This window comes from Aphelocoma coerulescens, chromosome 1 (genome assembly GCF_041296385.1).
Source record: "Aphelocoma coerulescens isolate FSJ_1873_10779 chromosome 1, UR_Acoe_1.0, whole genome shotgun sequence".
Taxonomy (NCBI): Eukaryota; Metazoa; Chordata; class Aves; order Passeriformes; family Corvidae; genus Aphelocoma; species Aphelocoma coerulescens.
In genome coordinates, this window is record NC_091013.1 from 27,024,201 (window position 1) to 27,042,662 (window position 18,462).

The following is an 18,462-nucleotide window of genomic DNA, read 5'->3' on the forward strand; positions in this document are numbered from 1 at the left end:
GTTCCCTAAAGGCCTTTATAATGACATTCTACCAAATAAACAGTCTAAACTGTTCTTACCTCATCTATAATTGGCTTTAGTGTAACTTGCAGATAATGCATCCCTGCCAGTTTCATTGTCTCATCAATGCACTTGGAAGTTAACGAGTTCCCTCTGAAAATGGTGTTTGGATCTCTGGAAGTGAACAATTACTGCAATTTAGTCTCTTTGTAATGAACTGCTAATACATAGAAATAAAAGCAGCAGTGAGAGGTGACAGAATCCTGGGTTTGAATAGTCAGGCAAAACCTCCCTTTGACACCAGCCTGCCATCAAATGCAGTCATGCAGCATTTAGTGCACGTCCAGGGTATAACATAAAAGCAGCAGCCTTGGAAAATCCAGAGGGACTACAGATCTTCTTTGTATTAGCATCATGTGCTCAGTGCACTATCCAAATACACAGCAACACACAGGCTCAAATCAAAGAGGTCTGCAACACAAATGTGGGAAACACGTCTGTTTTCACATGCTACTGAACAGTGCTAATTTGAATAAGGGAAAGAGGCAGTGATTTTAGTCTCACAACTACACTGGATATTGCACATGACCTACTACTCCCACCTACAAAGTAAGTACTTGTGAGCTGGGAGGAAGAAGAGAAGGCAGGCTCCAATGACATAGTTCTAAGGGACTTAGAGCACTGTTCTGTGACAACACAGTGCAGATCCCAGTTCAGCCCAGAGAACTGTGTGGCAAGGTGGCATCCTGCAGACTCCCAGGTTTTTTCTGAAAAAAAGCTCTTTGCACAGAACTCATCATGTACTAGACATACAGCCTCTGTGACCAATAAAGCTTCAGCCAGCTGCTCTATCACGTACCTGTACCTCCCTTGCTTAGCAATGTACGTTATGCAAATAGGTACATAATCAATGACCTCATCTACAATAGGTACAATCAAAACTAGTGCTTAGTGACAGCAGACCAAACTTGGAACTGAAGTTATTTGCTTGCTCATATACATACTGGTATCTTTTCTGTTTTTACAGCTTGCTATGGTTGTACTCAATTACAAGCAGTAACAGGATCAATTACTTTGCTGGATTCATCATTTTGTTTCACAAAAAAAAGTAAGCTCACTGCCTGTTACAAATGCCAGAAAGCCCTGAAAACAAACATCATCTTTGCTGCTTTATCACAGGAACATGAGTGACTACGGATCAGCAAGTTTCCTCATGCTGCAGAAACCATGCTGTTTCAGCCAACCTGCAGCTCAGAAAAAATACACCTACCTACAGGAAAGAACACACTTGATCCCTCAGACACTCTGAAAAGACCCAACCCACACAAAGACTTTATTTTGCACTAAGGAAATTTACAGTCAGTATCTGTCATTCCCCTTGACTCCCAATTGTCTCTTCCACTGTTAATCAAGAGCATAACAACACAGGCACAAGGCTTGTGGCAACAAATGTTCTAAAGGACCTGCTTGGTATGAACACTGTGATCTTATGCTACTGAACTATCGGCCCACCAGTAAGTCAAACACCAAACTCAAAAGAAGCAACTGAAAAAACCCAACTTCATGTTCTGCCATCCCATGCCAAATTCAATCCCATCCTTAATCCTTCGCCCTCTAACTGGGAAGATTAGACACACAGCTTGCCTTAAATATTCATGATTAGGAAGGAACTTGCTTGTTGTTCTGAACAAATTAAACGAACACTCAGCACCAAATGATTTATTAGCACATGATAAAACTGAAATTATTTCATACGAACAGCTGAAGATAATGTAGAATTTTGATTATCAAATATACTTAAGACTGAGAAGAGTAAAAATCCCTGCTCTCAGATGTTTAAACAGTCTTGCAAATCATTTTCACAAAAAATGATGGGAACTCCTCCTAAAGGTCAAATTAAGCAGCTCTTGAGAGCAGTGAGAGAATTTATAAAGAATCCTGCCACTCAGCTAGGAAGAACAGGAACCACTTCGACATTTTCTTCTGAAATTGCATATTTCTAGAAAATGAGTGAAGGATTCTAGCACTAGCCAATGCAGGTTAGGTATGTTCGATAGCAACTTGTTTTTTGGTACTTACTGAGTTCTCTTCACTTCAGCATTCGCAATGGCACTTATGAAAGGCACAATTCGGCCATAGTGTAAGAAAAGCCTGACAAGAGGTATGGCCGCTTCCTGTTTTTCTCTGCAAACTTCACCCAAAATATGTGCAGCTGATGCTGAAACAGGCTGAACAGTGGAAAATAAAAACTTTGAGAAATCCTTCCAGAACAATCATTCATTCATTCTTTCCCCATTAGCTTCTTAATGTAGAACCCCACACAACAGTTGCAATGGCCAGTTACCCAAATGTCTGTATATAACGTGGGTGGATGTTACATCCCAGTTTTTGTAGGCTGTAAGTTCTGGTCACAAGAGGGCAGCAATTTAGAAACTATTACAGTCCAGTCTCTTTTTATTCCCCACATTTTTAATGACTGTCTTTCAATAAATGTCACCTGCCTGGGAAGCCAGTGAAGAGAAAGAACTCTATCTAACCCTTTGCAATTTCAAGTCACAGTGAGTACAGAACCCAGTTCTTTTACTGAAAAAACCAAAGCACCACTACAACTGTAAAAAGTATACATAAGGGCACACACGGTCCAAATCTCTTGATGTTTCAGGATTAGTTCTTTAGTTTGGGTTTTTCTTAATTATGCAATCAAACCTGTTCCTCTCCAGTAAAGGAAAACGATCAAACGGAAGCTTACGTGGCGTTTTCACACGTAAAATTAAAAAGTCACAGAGAATATGCTGCTGCCAAAACCACTGTGTTCCTGGGTGTGCCTTCACCCACCATACAGATAAAGATCTCTGCAAGGACTGAAAACAAGCACCAGGGATATGCAGAGCTTAACAAGGCTCTGAGGTCTGAAAAGGAAGAGCTGACCTCTCTGGTAATTACACATCTACCAGCAAGATAGTGACAAATACTCAGACCCCTGTGAAGATGATCTGCAAGTAAACAACAAACAACACAAGCTAATTACCTCAACATCTGCAGATTTTAGCAGGATGTCTCTCAGCGGACTGTAATAGTCTGAGGAAAAAACATGGTCCTCAGTGTAAACCACATTTAACCTTAAGGAACCGAGGTCATCAGGTTTCAATGACTTGTTACCATTATCTCTGGGCTGCAGAAAATACCTGATATGCAAAAAATAAGACAGAAACTTCGTGCTGAAACACAAGATTTTCTCAGGCTATATATGAGCACAGAGAAACTGTACAGATACACAGTATTTACATATGTATCAAACTCTTGAGAGCTCTGAATCGGACTTCTTAATTAAGCTTGCCAGTCTGTTTTGCACCAACTGTAACATGGGAAGTTCTGAACATAAAGATTTATGTAGATATGATTAAAAACCCACACACTAAAACCATAACACTGCTGATGAACTGCAGTAAATAGTATAAAACCAACATACTAGAACTCCCACATGCTACAGAGAGGCAGACTGAAACCTCTAATCACATTATCAAAACTTCTTGTTCTTACACTTGCTAAGATTACTTTGGCTTGCTTACAAAAAAGATACAAATTAAATCCATTTAAACTTTATCACATAACAGTAATTACTCTTAAGTCTTCAGAGCAGACATATGTTTCTACTTATTCTCCAAAAGAAAATGTCAAATACCATGCTTCGTAAGAACTAGACTGTCGGAGAAATTTCAAAGGGAGCCTCAGTTCTCCTAGAAACTCGTCACCAAACTTCAAGTTACTGGCATTCCAAAGATCAACCCTGTAATAAAAACAAATAATTTAAAATATTACTAAGAAATTTTTTTTTTTTTTTTAAATCCCAACCTTTTTTCCAATTTTTTGGGGATTTTTCCCCTCGAGTCTTGGACTTAGAAAGACTTGAAACTGTATAGCAATGGTTTCCAAATAGTAAAGGATAACCTTACCTTAGGTTTCTGAAGCCTTACAATTCACCTCCATAAAACATTAGTGAAAAATGTAATTCAGATTAACTTTTTCTCATCTGTACTGTTTCCCACTGTCCATACTGATAAAGATTCAGAGGGCTATCTGGCTATCCCAGATAATGGAAAAATATAGGTAAAATGGACACCAGGGGCAAAAGCACAAAGTTATTTAAGGACTACATATCCTCAGTCCCTGTCAAATTTGGGATAACTAACAGCTAAGTGGCAGCTTTACAGAGTTAGTTCTACACAGTTTTTCCCAGTTTCTAGCTCCTAGGAAGACTCCTGTGTCAAGCATACATGTTTATGGCACCTAAACTAGTTCTGCAGAGATATTCAATGCCTTAGGACAGTTCTACCATTTGGTATAACCTGTGTATTGGCTGAAGCTTACACAAATTTTGGCACTCGGTCTCTCACATTTGGAAAGTTCTGGTATCTATCTGTAGATTTCTTCCCTTTCATATACTCTTCAACATCTGGATGGAAAACAACTGCACTGACATTCACAGCAGAAGTACTGGTGTCCAACCCAGCATGTAGGTAAACCCTACCATACTCACCTTGAAGCAAGGGTTTCAAACTCCAGGGTATTTGTTTCTGTATGTTTTTTAAGGTTTTCTCTAAGAGCTATTTCTATTAAAAAACAGTATCAGCTGACTATTTTGCAGCTAAGTGACAGCTTGAATGTGCCTTTAACTTTTGGGGGTAAAAACACTACATGGAAATAAATACAGGTTTTAAATAATGACAGTTTTTAGAAGAGCAACTTTAACTCAGATAAGGTGCAAAGCCAACCAGTTGTGGACATATTTACACAACCCTCCTGGTGTCAAGCAAGTCACAGTAGACTGGCCAAGGAACAGATGTCGACAGCCCTGTTAAAGGTTTATCCTATGTTATGCAAGCAAAGAATACACTACTTTTAAGTCGTCTGAATCTTGTATCTCTTAACAGTGCCTCCTGCATCAGGTGTCATACAGTAGGCACACCATCAGCTCACACTGCATGCCTGCTAGCTAAATTTCTTCAGACTCTTGATAATTTGGACAGTATTTCTGCACGGCAAGAACTCTCCAAAAGGAAAAAAAATTCTTTGAAAATTTGACCTTCTCTCTCCTTTCTCCATATTTGATGGGTTATTATCTTGCTAATCAGTTCAGACAGCTAAAGGCAGCTCTCCTGAGGAGAGGAATCTTTAAGCCTATTTATACAATCAAACTTACAATTTACCAAGTATTTACAGGCTACTGGCTTCTAGTTTATCCAAAGTCTTCCAAGATGCCAACTAACAATAACACTTTCAAACACAGACAGCTGAAGCAGTTACAGTGCTTACAGAAAAACAATCAGTGCAAGGGATCTGTACAAGAGGAACTAACAAAGTAGATCTCACACTACACAGTAAGCAAGGCAGGAATACAAATTCTGAAGTTATTGGTTTGTGCTCTTGGAATACAAAGAAAAAACAGAGCATATTAAAAATGTTCATACACAGACCTCAGAGTCTAAAAGATCACTGTTTCCCAAGATTTTTAAAAGGCAAAATTATGACAAGTGTTATTCTGAAACTGGTCAGATTGTAGTCACAGAAAGAAACAAACAGGAGAGAGGAGGAGGAGAAACAATGAATTCACCAGAACATCTGGTCCCCAAGTGTTGATATGCCCTGCCTACAACTTCCTACACCCACTCAAAAATTGAGAAAACTTTTCATAGCTTTAGAGAGAAATCATGAGAGACTAAGTCTCCTCTTTACTCTGTGGAATTGTATTTTTCTCAGGAGAGAAAAAGAAAACAAATCCCCAAACCCATAAATTGTATGATCTGTCCAGAGGGCATGGGGGAAATCTAACTCTCACTAAACAGAGCGGAGGAAGTGAGCGGGGGCAGAAGGGGAAACCAAGATGGAAACAAAAACACACTGTCCCACAGGGGACAAAAGCTCTAAGGAGAATTTGCCCAACCAAGACTAACACTTTATCTGCTTTTGCCTGTTATTTAGGTGCTTAATCTTTTCCCAACTATTTTGCAAGCCTCCTCTCAAACTATTCATCTGTACCACACTGTGATATACTGGTTTTCAGGAATGACACACTTCTCTGAAGCTCAGCTCCACATACATTATTGTTGCAGATGAGTCATTTGTCCAGACAATATATTTAGCAAGTAAAACAACTGTATAATTTCATTTAGTCCAGTAGTATAAAGTAAGAATCATTGAAATATTAAGCAGTATGTAAGCACTGTACACCAGTGTCTAGTGTCTCCCTCAAAACTATCAAAAAATCCTTCAGAGAATCCTGGCTTCCATTTAAAATCAGTGCATGGCTGAGCATCATGGTTACAAAGACTAGACTGGAACTTCTGAGACATGGTGTAGTTGCCCTTTTCATCACACACATCCCATGGAATGTGGGGCATGGTACTTCATATCTGCCTACACGATGCAAAGCTTTGTAGAAATATAGTCTAGTGCTAGGCCTAGGTCAGCTGCTGTGCTGCAACACTGACACCACCACAGCAGCTCAGCGCTGCACCTGGGCCTTTGCTTTTACTCCCATGAGCTAGCTGTGGTTGTGCTACCTTTGCACAGCCTGACGCAAATGTTCTCTGTGAAAGAGCCCAGCTCTTGCCTCTCTCACATATGAATAGTTTCCTTTTCCTGCCTCACAGAGTCATGGCAAACACAAATCTATTAATGCTCTTGTAGTGCTGTGATACTACACTGACAGGCTACATGAACCAGCAGCTGACTGTCAAATCAGAACAGCCCTCAATCCATTCATGAAGACAGATGTGTTTTGCTTGCTGGGATTACGTATTGTTCCCCTTTTCTGGTCTCCCCTCCTTTCCTTACAGCCAGTTGCGCTTCTGAAGAACTGTGGAACCTTCTCTGGTGAGAATACATGGGGAGGGAGGCAGTGCTACTATTTTTCCTCCAAATACTAACATAAAGGAGAGGGAAATTTCTCACCACCTAATGCAGATATAGCAGTTTTCATTTACTGTGCATACAGATCACCAGATGGCCCAAGCCTCCAAGTTTCAACAGTATGTGATGGTAAGATGCATGTGACACTTTCCAGTTTTGCACCTCCTATTGTTTTCTCACCTCTCTTTATACTCACCTGTCCCCACAGACACTGTTGACTGGCCTCAGCAGGTTTTAAAATAGTACTAAGAGGGTGGCACAGGGTGGGGCAGGATTGATTTGGTTTTGAAATCAGAATTGCTTTTTCCTGTGCAACTGATTTCACTTTTACCATACCAAATCTTGCAACAAAGGGTTAAAGTAACAGAAGGCAAAAGAGAAGAGAAACTGTCTGTGCCCCAGAAAAACTCTGAGTTCAAGAGTTTCCTTTCAGGGAAGCGGGACTTTACATAAGTTGCTAAAATTAAGTGATAAAAGAAAATACACTCTTTAACTGAGAGCATCACAGAACCTCTGGGCTGTCCTGGGCAACTGAGAGAGGGAGGAAAGGGGAGCCCAGATATAAAAGGTTGTGCTTAATGACAACTTCATATTAGTATACACACAGTGTACATGAGAAACAAAGGAAAATAGTAAGGATCTCTCCTGCATCAGAACCAACACACGTATTCAAGATACAATCTACAGGACAGTGGAGGTAAATAAACATACAAATACAGTGACAAAAACTCATCTTGATTCATCAACAGAAAAACTATGCTTGCCACTTTGCAAACACAGTCTACTACAAAGTTACACAACTTTGGAAGACAATTTTGAACTAATAATGTATTTTATATTACCTAATCTCCATTTTGTCCACTTCATCTACATCTTCAATGTCAAAATGGGATTTCTTGTTGTAGCTACTGGGTCTTGTAACCTAATAAAAAGGAGTGTAGTGAGCTAAATCATGACAAGGAGGAAACTTTAACAGCTTTATCTGATACAAAAACATTCTGATGTAACTTTTAGAAAGCTTTGGAAGAGCACAGTATTTTACTACCAGCAGTGACTTCAGTCCTGATACTGAAAACATTAATACAAGCAAGTAAACATGTTGACTAAACAGATTACTGACTATAAAGTGGCAGTTACACAATCATATCCAAGAGTAAGCAGATACTCTTGGACTACTCTGTAGTTTTTTTTTTTTACAGAGAAAGACCGTCTTTAATATTACTACAGCACTTTAAGTTTACATTGACAATAGAAAAATACCATTGAAAGGAGCACCACTTTCATTATCCATCTAGGGAAATAAAAGGGTAATTAATATTTGGGATTTAAATACAGCTATACAATACAGGCCCTGAGGCACTCTGCAGATGGCAGGGAAGGAACCACAACCACCCTTAAAAACATTTTGCAGTGTACCCAATTAAAATTGGGATGTTCTTCCTGTCCTGATATCCTGAAGTCAGTTCAACCTGCCCAACAAATACCAAGCAGACCAAGTATCCAAGAGACCCTAGCCTGTGTTATGCATATCAGAATATAGAAGCAGCTGCACAGTTCACCAACCATATTTGCAAGACTGATTAACAGGAAAGCACAGGCAAAGAAGAAAGGAAAGAAGTATAGAGCATTAGCATAAAAAGTTTTAGTACAAACGTTTCTTAAAATTTGTTTTCTACCATGACTGTAAAAATACTTCGATGTTGTATTTTTGTATAGTGTGTCAGAAACTTAAGAAAAAGGTTACCCCACCCAGCTGAAACCACAGCAGGAACTGATCAAATGCAAGGGTGTATGATGATGTTTGGGTTCAGCTCTTGGTTCCTGCACACAGAAGCTGAACTTTATTGTAGGCTTAAATATGCTTGTGGCTTCTCACCCACAAAAACTGGCATTTATTGTAAACTTGACTGTTTGGTTTTGTACTGTACATGAGATGCAAATGGCAATTAAGGGAGGCAATGATACAGTTGCCTAAGTGGAGAGGAACCAGAAAACAATCTTTGGCACAGGAAACTCGAAGTCTTTTGTACATGTGTATGTGTGAGGCAGGCAACATTTTCAAAATGATACACAAACACTAACAGGTACTACTAGCAGCACTGGAGACTAAATGCTCCAGACTAATGGAGAAAAATGCACCTGGTAAGCCCAAGAGCACTGTGGATTTAAACACAGTCTACAACTTCAGCAGTCAAACACATTCCTCACCCTAGCCTTGCAAACACTTCGCTGTTTCTGCAAAGTATCCTACAGGCCTGTAAATGACAGTTTCTACTACCACTGTGAAGTTAATGGTGTAATTTTTAATAAGAAAGCAAACTTTTAAGTTTCTTACTATCTGTAACCCAGGAGTTGTTCCAAAAAGCTGCAGCATAGGTGTAACTTATGGCATGCCCCTTCTAAGTAAATACTTTCTAAGAAGTTTTGCTGGATCTGCATGTATGACCTCTCTCTGTTCACCCATATGACTACTTAGTGTGCACATCAATACAGCTCGAGAGTGGTATTCCTAAAGAGATGGCGGTATGGAAATGGAGATGAGGAAACTCCCAGTCCACAGTGCCAAACTAGCTGACTCATAACATTGTACAAAAAAGGGGGCAGAACTCTGCTGTGTTGGTCCCTTTCATCTGACAAAGCTGGCAAGCCATTTTATCAGCTGCTCAGGTTCTTTTTTCAGCACACACAAGTTTACAAACAGGTCCCCAGCACTTCCCTCTTGAGTTCCTGTAAGAGGACCATTTTCCTGCAGCTACACACACAGCTCCACACCACTCTGCAACTGAAACAGTGGTGAAAATTGCTCCTATCAGGTGCAAGTTTCATTCACAGCACCCCTTAAATAAGCGTTCTATTTCCCAAACCAACAATAACCTATTTTTCATTTAGAAAACTAAATCTGTGTGACTTTTTGATAGTAGAAAGAAAAGCACCCATTCACTGTCTTTCACAGATCAGCTTCTTCCTTGGAGGCTTGGACAATCACAGTGCTGCAGGCTGCAGGGAAGCTAATGAAGCTGTTTAGAAGCAGAAAGTGACACCACTGTCAACAGCATGAATCTCTCAGCTCCACAGGAATCAGAGCACTTAGTTTGCATGCACTAGCCACAGGTCTGCCCACGTCTCATTAGTGAATGTATTTCCCAGTCAGTCATAGCAGTTCTACTGAACCTTGTTCCTTGAAGACGTTTAGCCTGATACGTACTAACTGCTCTCAAAATGGCATAAATCTATGATGGCTCTGTCTGCACTAAGGGTATGTTTATATTTCAGAGTTCTGGCTGATTCAGTCACTTCCCAAGCCCTGCTCTTAGCCCCTTAGAATTCATTTTGCTCTGAGTTTGCAGAACAACTGGGGCATGGGCCTGAGTTCAGGTTTTGCTTTTGCTGGTACTTGCACGCAACCCAGCTCTCAGTATAAAGGCAAGCTGAGCAAGCCCCCAGCCTCCTCCCTCCCAACTCCAGCTGGAAGATGCTTTGTTTCTCTCCTTCTTCTCCCAGTATGGTACCACCTGCCAAGTTCAGTGTTTAAATACCAAACATTCGCTGTTTCTTCAGCACACAGAAGGCTGAGTAATCAGGTGAAGTTTTTGTGGCTTACAGTCTGAATTCCTGCATTACATTCTCATTAAAAAGTTCTCACTGACAGGCTCCTCCAGAACTGCCTATGTTAAGAATAAGGAAGCCCATTTTAGTTTTACTCATATAAAGCATCACTCTTGTATCACACTGCCAAAGACCACAGTTCTGGGCCAGGTGATGGACTGAAATCCTGGGTAAACACATGGACACATCAGTGCAGTTTCAGCACTCGGTCTCATGAGATCTCTGCCCCTCCAACCGTGCCCATGCAGAAACTCCATATAGTCTCATGGAGCCAGGAAGCAGGCACAAAAGCTCCCTGCTAGCAGGGCAGTTACATCCTAGGATGAGACATGCTGGGTTGGCAGAGCAAAGATTACCTTAGATAGCTATCCTAGCCTATCCTCATGGCTTCCAGCCCTTCAGGCACTACAGAAAGTGCTGCTACCAATAAGCAACTTGCTAAATCTGTTTCTCATATCCAAACACATTACATCAACAAGAGCGTGTTTCTGCTGGTATGACAGACTTTAGATTAGTCAGTACAACTACTGGCTTCTAGGCAAAGATGGTGATTTGTAGAGGGAGCAGGAAGACAGCAATCAGGAATGACGTGCACTTCAGATCTGTGCAGTGCAACAGCACTTGTATGGTTCCTCTGTGCCCAGCTCTCCTTCCTGATGTGGCTGTGTCCCAGAACTGGTTCAAGAAACCACATCCCTAGGTGCCATCCCTATGCCAGCAACAATTTATAATGCAAATGTGACCTGAATGATGCAAGCCATATGACCAGAAAGGGCTTTTCAACCTATGCCAACAGCACTGTGCTACTCTGGCTTTTTTTTCAATCAGCTGTGTTATTCCAGATACTTTCTTGAGGTGTCTACTGAAATAGAACAGTCAAGCATAGACCAAGACTATGATATCCAAGAGAAAAAGAGAATGATACACATACTTTAGAAGACAGAATGAAAAGTTTCAAGAGAGATCTAAATTATAAACACATGCACATATATGTATAGACCACACCACAATTAGAGCTACTCTTGCCAGAAAGAACCAAAATGAGTACTTTCATAGAAGTTATACTTTATCTTAATTGGACTTGTTGAAAATACTCTGTATTAAATAAAGCTGTAGAGGTTTCACCCACTTGGAGAAAAGGCACTGGTATTGCAGCAGACTGGTAGACAGCCAGAACAACCAGTTTAAGTGTATTTTTCCTCTACAGTTTTCAGTATTCCTAAGGAGATAGCCTTCCTCCCATTGACTGGGAAAGACAGGGTGGAGCAGCTATAAAAACACAGACTAAGAAAAAAATATCATTTCTCTGTGTGTGTGGTTTGTTCGGGTTTTTTTTAACTCATTTTTAAAGGTCCTTTTTTCAAAACTCTAGTGGAGCAAGATGTGGTTAAGTGCAAAGCCTGTTGCTCACAAGTGCCCAACTTGAAGCTTTTCCTACAGAGCACCTGAGGTGAAGCTGGATACTGCTCCTTCAGCAGACGGCCAGCCAGTCTGAGCCCGGGTACTTCTTTCCCCTGCACCATGCTTTGAAACAGTCTTCAAAGATGACAGCTGGCACAACACGGAGCAGGATGTCGTGCCAACTATCCACAGTATAGTATTTCAGCTTATCACCCATTCCTTTGAAATACCAACCTCAAAATAAAACACTTCATCAAAATGTGGATTGTTGGTCTTCTTTTTAACTTTAGTCTTTTTGGCTTCTGATCTGAATTAAGGAAACAAAATAAACAAAAAAAAGGTTAAGAAACAACATTAGTAGAAGTGTGATCCTAGAACAGAGCCACTGAGGAGGAAATAGCCATCCACTTGATCTATCTGATAAAACTGGAATGCCATGTGGCTCCAGCACAGCAAAGCACAGACACTTGCACACATTTAAGAGAGAGATTCAATGCATTCCTGTTTCTCTAAAGTGGCAGCAATCACATTTTGTTATCCTGTTTTAAACACAACTCCTTGAACCTTTATTCTATCGCTTGCTTGACATAGCAAAATCTTTTATCTGTACAAAGCAACTGGCAAGAACAGGGCTCTGAGCAGCAACATTTGGAGGATGGTCTCAGTCTTGACGTGACTCAAAAATTCCTCATACTCTAAAAGCACAGGAGACAAAGACTAGCATAGCTATTTCTGTGATTTTTATTTTATAATTCTGGTCTGAAAAATCAATCACTGCTTTTCAGTGACAATCAAAAAATCCAGAGTGCTTTCTTCAGTAAGAATGTTTTTACTGCTGTCTTACCATCCCTTCCTGCAGCACCAGCAGCACTTAGCTAATATGGTGGTGAATTATTATGAGCAGTGCTGAGCAGAATCTCTGTTTCTACTGTTCTGTAGGTGTGAGACATGGCAGACCTCCTCCCAACCACCCAGCAGGCCTGACCAAGTTCAGCAGTGCCCATTCATCCCCTATGGGCTTGTGCCATCCGTCTGTGCCTGCCTTTGAGAACACAGACATTGACTGCTTGGTGCTGGGCTCAAGCCAGCACAATGCATTTCTCACAGGCCAGCCAACAGCTGTTTGATGGCTTCCAAATGTTATGAACCTATGCTTGATTTGCTCTCGCTACCTACAAGAGAAAAGCTGTGTGCTGTCCTGTGTCACCAATCTTACCCTACAGCTCTGCAGGCATAGATAAAACAGACACAGATGGAGAGGCACATCAGCCATGTGGAAAAGTGACCTCCTAATCATTTCATCCCAGAATCCATGGTTCATTTCTCATGCACCAAAGCTGCTTAGATAGCTTGTGACTGCTTATATTCACTGGACAACTCTATGTATTTCATAGAGGTCAACTAAAGCTGGGTCTAATTCCCAGTGCTGCTGCAGACTTCCTGTGTGACTTGAATGGGCCTGTCCACCAGTACACAATATTTTTCCATCTATAATACAGGCACTGAGAGAGTTTTGGTCAGGAAGTCTGATGACTCTAAGTACAAATCACACAATAAACAGCAGCACATTTGTCGAAATTTTTATGCTTGGCATTGCATAACTGCAGCTGAATAAAGCAGCTTTCCTACTCTAAAATGAGAGGCACTAGAAAATCCAGAGAGGAGAATGATGTACAGATTAAGAATATCCCACTATTCCTAGAAGAAGCTGAGAGATAAGAGAGACTAATCTCCTCCAGGACACAGGACAGATTGCCAACCCCATCTCATCAGTCACACTTGCCAATCAGCCTCTTTACTGATAAACCCATCTGGGAGGGGTCTGGGAAGCAGGATGTAGAACGGGAGGCGATTAAGGCAGCACAATTATTGAGCAATTACAAAGCCGTGAATGGGAATAAGCTGCATGCTGCTTGCTGGAGATAGGAGGCAAGCCTTCTCCCCCCCCAAAAAACCCAGATAGGAATAGGATAAGGCTATGCTCCTTATTCTGAGGAGAGTACATTATCAACAGTCATACATTAGCCAGACTGGGGGACAAAGGGAAGCAGACAAAGGTAAATTTGGACATTTGAGGGCTAGTCAATCAATCTCCTTACAGTTTCAGTAACGGCTACCCAGCCAGTCATTTGAAACTAGTTACAGGCTTAAAATGAAGTGTACAAGTCAAATATCCAAGTCCATTAATGGAGATAAGGCACAATACACCTAGACAAAGATGAAGAATACAGACAGGCTCAAAGACTTCTCTGCATGCAAGGTAAATATTTGCCAAGAATGCTTCTTATTTATAGTATTTTCAGTAAACTGTTGTAGAAGATTATTAATAACCCATGCTATGAAATGCTATTCTTTGAGGTCACAGCAGAGCTCTTTTGTTTCTAAAATGACACAGATATAAAAGACGACTAGATAAGCAGAAACAAAAGTGACATCCAACAGCACATGAAATTTTTGTAACAGATGGGAAAACTGAATCCCAAATTTAAACTGAAAAGTATTATGCAGAATCTCATCACTAAAACCTCATTCCAAGTTTTATCCATGCTATTATGTGTGCATATATCAAATTACAGGACTGAGCCATCGAGGGTTTTTGACATACACATTGATTTGTCACACCTTGAAAGTGAAGACACTCTAAATATTCACATGCAAACATGCATACTCGGCAAGATGTTGATGTATTCACATTTCTCTTCCACCCTGCCCAAAACTGGGCAACGGATTTGCTCAAAAACTGGCCTCCAACTGTGAGGTGAGAAGATGCATAAATTAAGACTAACCACAAATTATATACTCTGGGATATTCAAATTATTCTGAGATTATTCAGATCTTTACATAAATCAAAACTGAAACAAGTCTCAAATTACTTACTCTAGAATAATTCAGTAGTTTATACACACCCCCCCAAACACTCAACATACTCTAGCAGTGCCTAAATACTCCCAGCTGTCCATCTGAGAAAGGAAATTTCTAATAGACAAAGGAAACAGAAACCATCCTTATAAAATGGAAGCTCTTGAATGTGCACTACTTGCCTGGAGGGTCCTGCTAAGGTAACAGTGGCGTAGGGATCACATTGCCCATTCACAATGGGAAGCCCTTGGCACTCCAAAACTCTAGAAAACAAGAAAATTAAGACAAATTAATTAAATGGAAAGAGACTGGAGTGAAAATGAAAGCAAAGCATTTTCGTAGTTTTCTTTTCATAATACTTTACACTAGGGAATTGAAATGTCACTAAGCAGAAACATTTCATTTATACCTGAACTTGAAAACAGATTTTGTTCTTAAATACTAACTTTAGTAGGGTCAAAAATACTGTTAAATGACTGAGAAACCTTAAGTCAAAGGATTCTTATTATGCAAGCTCAGCAACTGAAGGTTCATGAAGTAGGAGTCTGCTGTCAAGATGGGAGCTGTCAGCACTTTAAAATTCTGTGACAACTTATTCACCAAAATGCATAACCAGAATTTACTTCCGTAACAGAAGATTTAAAAAACCCCACACAGACAGATCCCAGAAGTAGTTAAGTAACTTCTCAGAATAACATTCATGAAGACCTCAGTGCTTTTGCAAAACTTGGCATGGGCTTATTTGTAAAGGTGCGTTAATTACAGATCAGGAAACAACATGACACAGCCAGCCTTCTCCATGTTCAGCAGCTCGGCAGTCAAGTAGTAACAGAGACATTGGAGGGACAAAATGGAACAAACTGGGGTTTGCTGCACACAGTGGTGGGAAAGCTGCACTTCTGCACTCTCATTTCAACATCTCTTTGGAGAAAAAAAAACCCAAAGAAAAGTAATAGGAAGAAAAAACCCAACACGGCTCCCCCAAAAAGTGAAAAAATTTTGCATGTTTCAGAAGTTAACACCTACTGAGGAATGCAGTACCATCTGGAAACAAAGACAGACAAGCCGGTTTCCAGGACTCTCTCTCCTGCAACAAGTTCTGCTTCCAACAGGTAACCTGCTGGGCTAATGTATTTGCACAGTTTTAACTGGAAAATTTCAGTGAAGACAAACTGTGAAGCTCTTTGGGCAAGTCAGTAGTACTACCACTGCAGTGTGAAATATGCCAAATTCTGGGTGCTGTAACATCACATGAAAACCAATATCCATTTTACTGTTTTCCGTGACAGTGACTTCGACGCAAAACAATATTAAGATGACCAATAGAGAAAAAAATCAGTAACAGATAGTGTTCCACAATTTCATCTACAAGGCAAGTTATTTGGTAGCACACAAGGTAGACTGTAAATACAGCTTAACCACAGGCCTATTACTACTAGGGAGAAAAAAAGTAATATTCTGTACCAATACAGGAACGATTTTTGTACCACAGACGGTACAGTCTAGATAGGTTCATACACAGGTAGCTGAAATAATACATTACATTCATAGCTGAATTATCCTACCCATGGCTCCTCAGAACAAAGGCTAAGCTGTCTTTCAGTACAGACAGCCCCCAAAACCACTCTCACTCACAATCTTCTCAGTTGCACAGCCCTAACCTAGATAACTCCTCATTGCTAATTCACTAACACCAGTACAAAATTATGTTCTGTTTTCTGGAGATGCAAGTGAAATCATAGACCAAAACCACAGAGAAAGTTAGGAAAAGCCTGGATTGCATAGGCCATGTGCTGCTTTCATTTCTGGACTTTTATTATTTCACTATGAGTTTACCATCCACACAAAGAGAATTTAGAAGCCTCTGAACCACCTAGTTTGACCACATATCTGATATTGCAGAGTGCTACAACACAGACAGTGAAATTCAAGCCACAGATTCTATCCCAGCACCAGCTGGAAACACATGGTGCAAGCTTCAGGAACCCTTAAAATCAAGCAACACACAAAACACGTGACTTGGTTGCCTCGATGCAATGCATACAGTGCCATTTGAGATGACTTAGTTTCTTCCACCATCCCTTGCTGCTGCTCCAGAGAGGCAGGAGGTACCCATGAAACATGTAAATTTGTGAGCTCCACATCTCGCAGAGGCCTCATAAATATACCAGATGCCTGTTTTCAAGCAGCCAAGTCCTACTCCAAATTCACCCAGCCTACTTACAGAGAAAGTGTAGAATAAGCTTTTTTTTTTGTACATGTAATAATACAAATACTCAAAATTGTAAGGGAAATGCCACTTTTTAAATCTAAAAAGGGCAGATGAGAACAGAAAGAACATTATGGAGAACTTTACACTGTAGCCATCTTATAGAGTATCTGTCAGTGCAGAAGGAAAAACCAGTAAGTACCAGAAGGAAGTTTTTATGGAGAGGCAGGTGCAGCTTGATTTTCATACAAGTAAGGGACAGACCGCTTTCCTTCCACTGGTCTTTATACTAGTAGGATCATATTCAAAGCAGAAACACTTTGCCAGTGAGCTACAGCAGGACTGCTGATAACTCTTTCAGGATGGCAGATGTAGCTTGAACAGATTCCTATTTAACAGAACAACTGTACAACAAGTGTCAGTGTCAAACCAAACTCCCCTGTTCTAGTGCTTCCTTAAAGCAGTCTGAAGTTCCTTAAAATGAAATAGTAAATCAATGGCTTTATAGAAGTCAGCCAATTTTCTGCTGATGATGAATGTCTTCCAAGCGAGCTCTCATCCATATGGGAAGAACTAGGTGAAATTTAAACAGTCAGAGCATGTGGCCAGAGAGAGTATGACTCCTGTTTCAGTAAAAGCAGTTCTTTCCAGAGTATGCAGACAATAGAAAGTGATCCCAGAAAGTCTAATCTACACTAGAGGACATACAGTTTGCAAATCACTACACAAACAAAACCGAAAATTAAAAAAAAAAAAAAAATATCACAGATGAATTTGAATGATGAAAAGTGTGAACTCACCCAAACAAAAAATATGCATACCCTAACTGTACACATATACAATGACAGGATCTATTCTAATATTGCCGCATAGAAGACTTCAAGGTTTTTCTTGTGGATAGCCCTCTGTTATCACATCAATCATCAGCAATGGCTAAAAAGGCAAGCAGTATCACCAGCTGGTTGGAGAGAACACAGCAAGGTACATCACCAGACGCCTACGATTTGAATTGTGTGTGCTCTCCAGAACACATGGAGAAGAACAACAGATGGCTTCTAATCACTCATAGCTCTCCCAGGTCTGTACTCTCCAGCTCAGAAAACAGAAGTTACCCATCCACAAACAGCTTACAAAATCATGAATGGTGTGAAGAACATTTCCTTACAAAATAAGAATTATGGGGCACACAATGAAATTACCAGACAAAGTTTAAAAATAAACAAAAGGAAGTACTTTTTCTATACAATGAAATTGCAAAACTTATTGTCATGAAGTGTCGTGGAGGCTGAAAGAATATGTGGATTAAAACCAGCACTACAAGAACTCATGGAGTGTAGGTTTGCAGGCAGCTATTAAAGCTTAATGAGTTCAGAAGCCTCCTTCAGCTCAGGAAATCCCAAATTGGTGATCAGGAAGGGTGCAACACTGGAGCAATCATACCACTTGAAATATCACTCACCAGCGAGTATCAGAAACT

General features: G+C 40.3%; 1 protein-coding gene across 5 annotated transcripts in view; it reads right to left on the reverse strand.

Moving 5' to 3' along the window:
• Positions 1–18,462, reverse strand: part of RASA3 (RAS p21 protein activator 3) — a 144,438-nt gene that overhangs the window by 19,130 nt on the left and 106,846 nt on the right. For all 5 annotated transcript variants that reach the window (XM_069004742.1, XM_069004726.1, XM_069004733.1 and 2 more), the window contains 7 exons: positions 14,959–15,039; positions 12,151–12,223; positions 7,752–7,831; positions 3,683–3,787; positions 3,029–3,185; positions 2,080–2,228; positions 60–174 (listed from right to left, as the gene is read on the reverse strand). In XM_069004742.1, the coding sequence (XP_068860843.1) occupies positions 60–174; positions 2,080–2,228; positions 3,029–3,185; positions 3,683–3,787; positions 7,752–7,831; positions 12,151–12,223; positions 14,959–15,039 (760 nt within the window). The remainder of the gene's footprint in view (positions 1–59; positions 175–2,079; positions 2,229–3,028; positions 3,186–3,682; positions 3,788–7,751; positions 7,832–12,150; positions 12,224–14,958; positions 15,040–18,462) is intronic.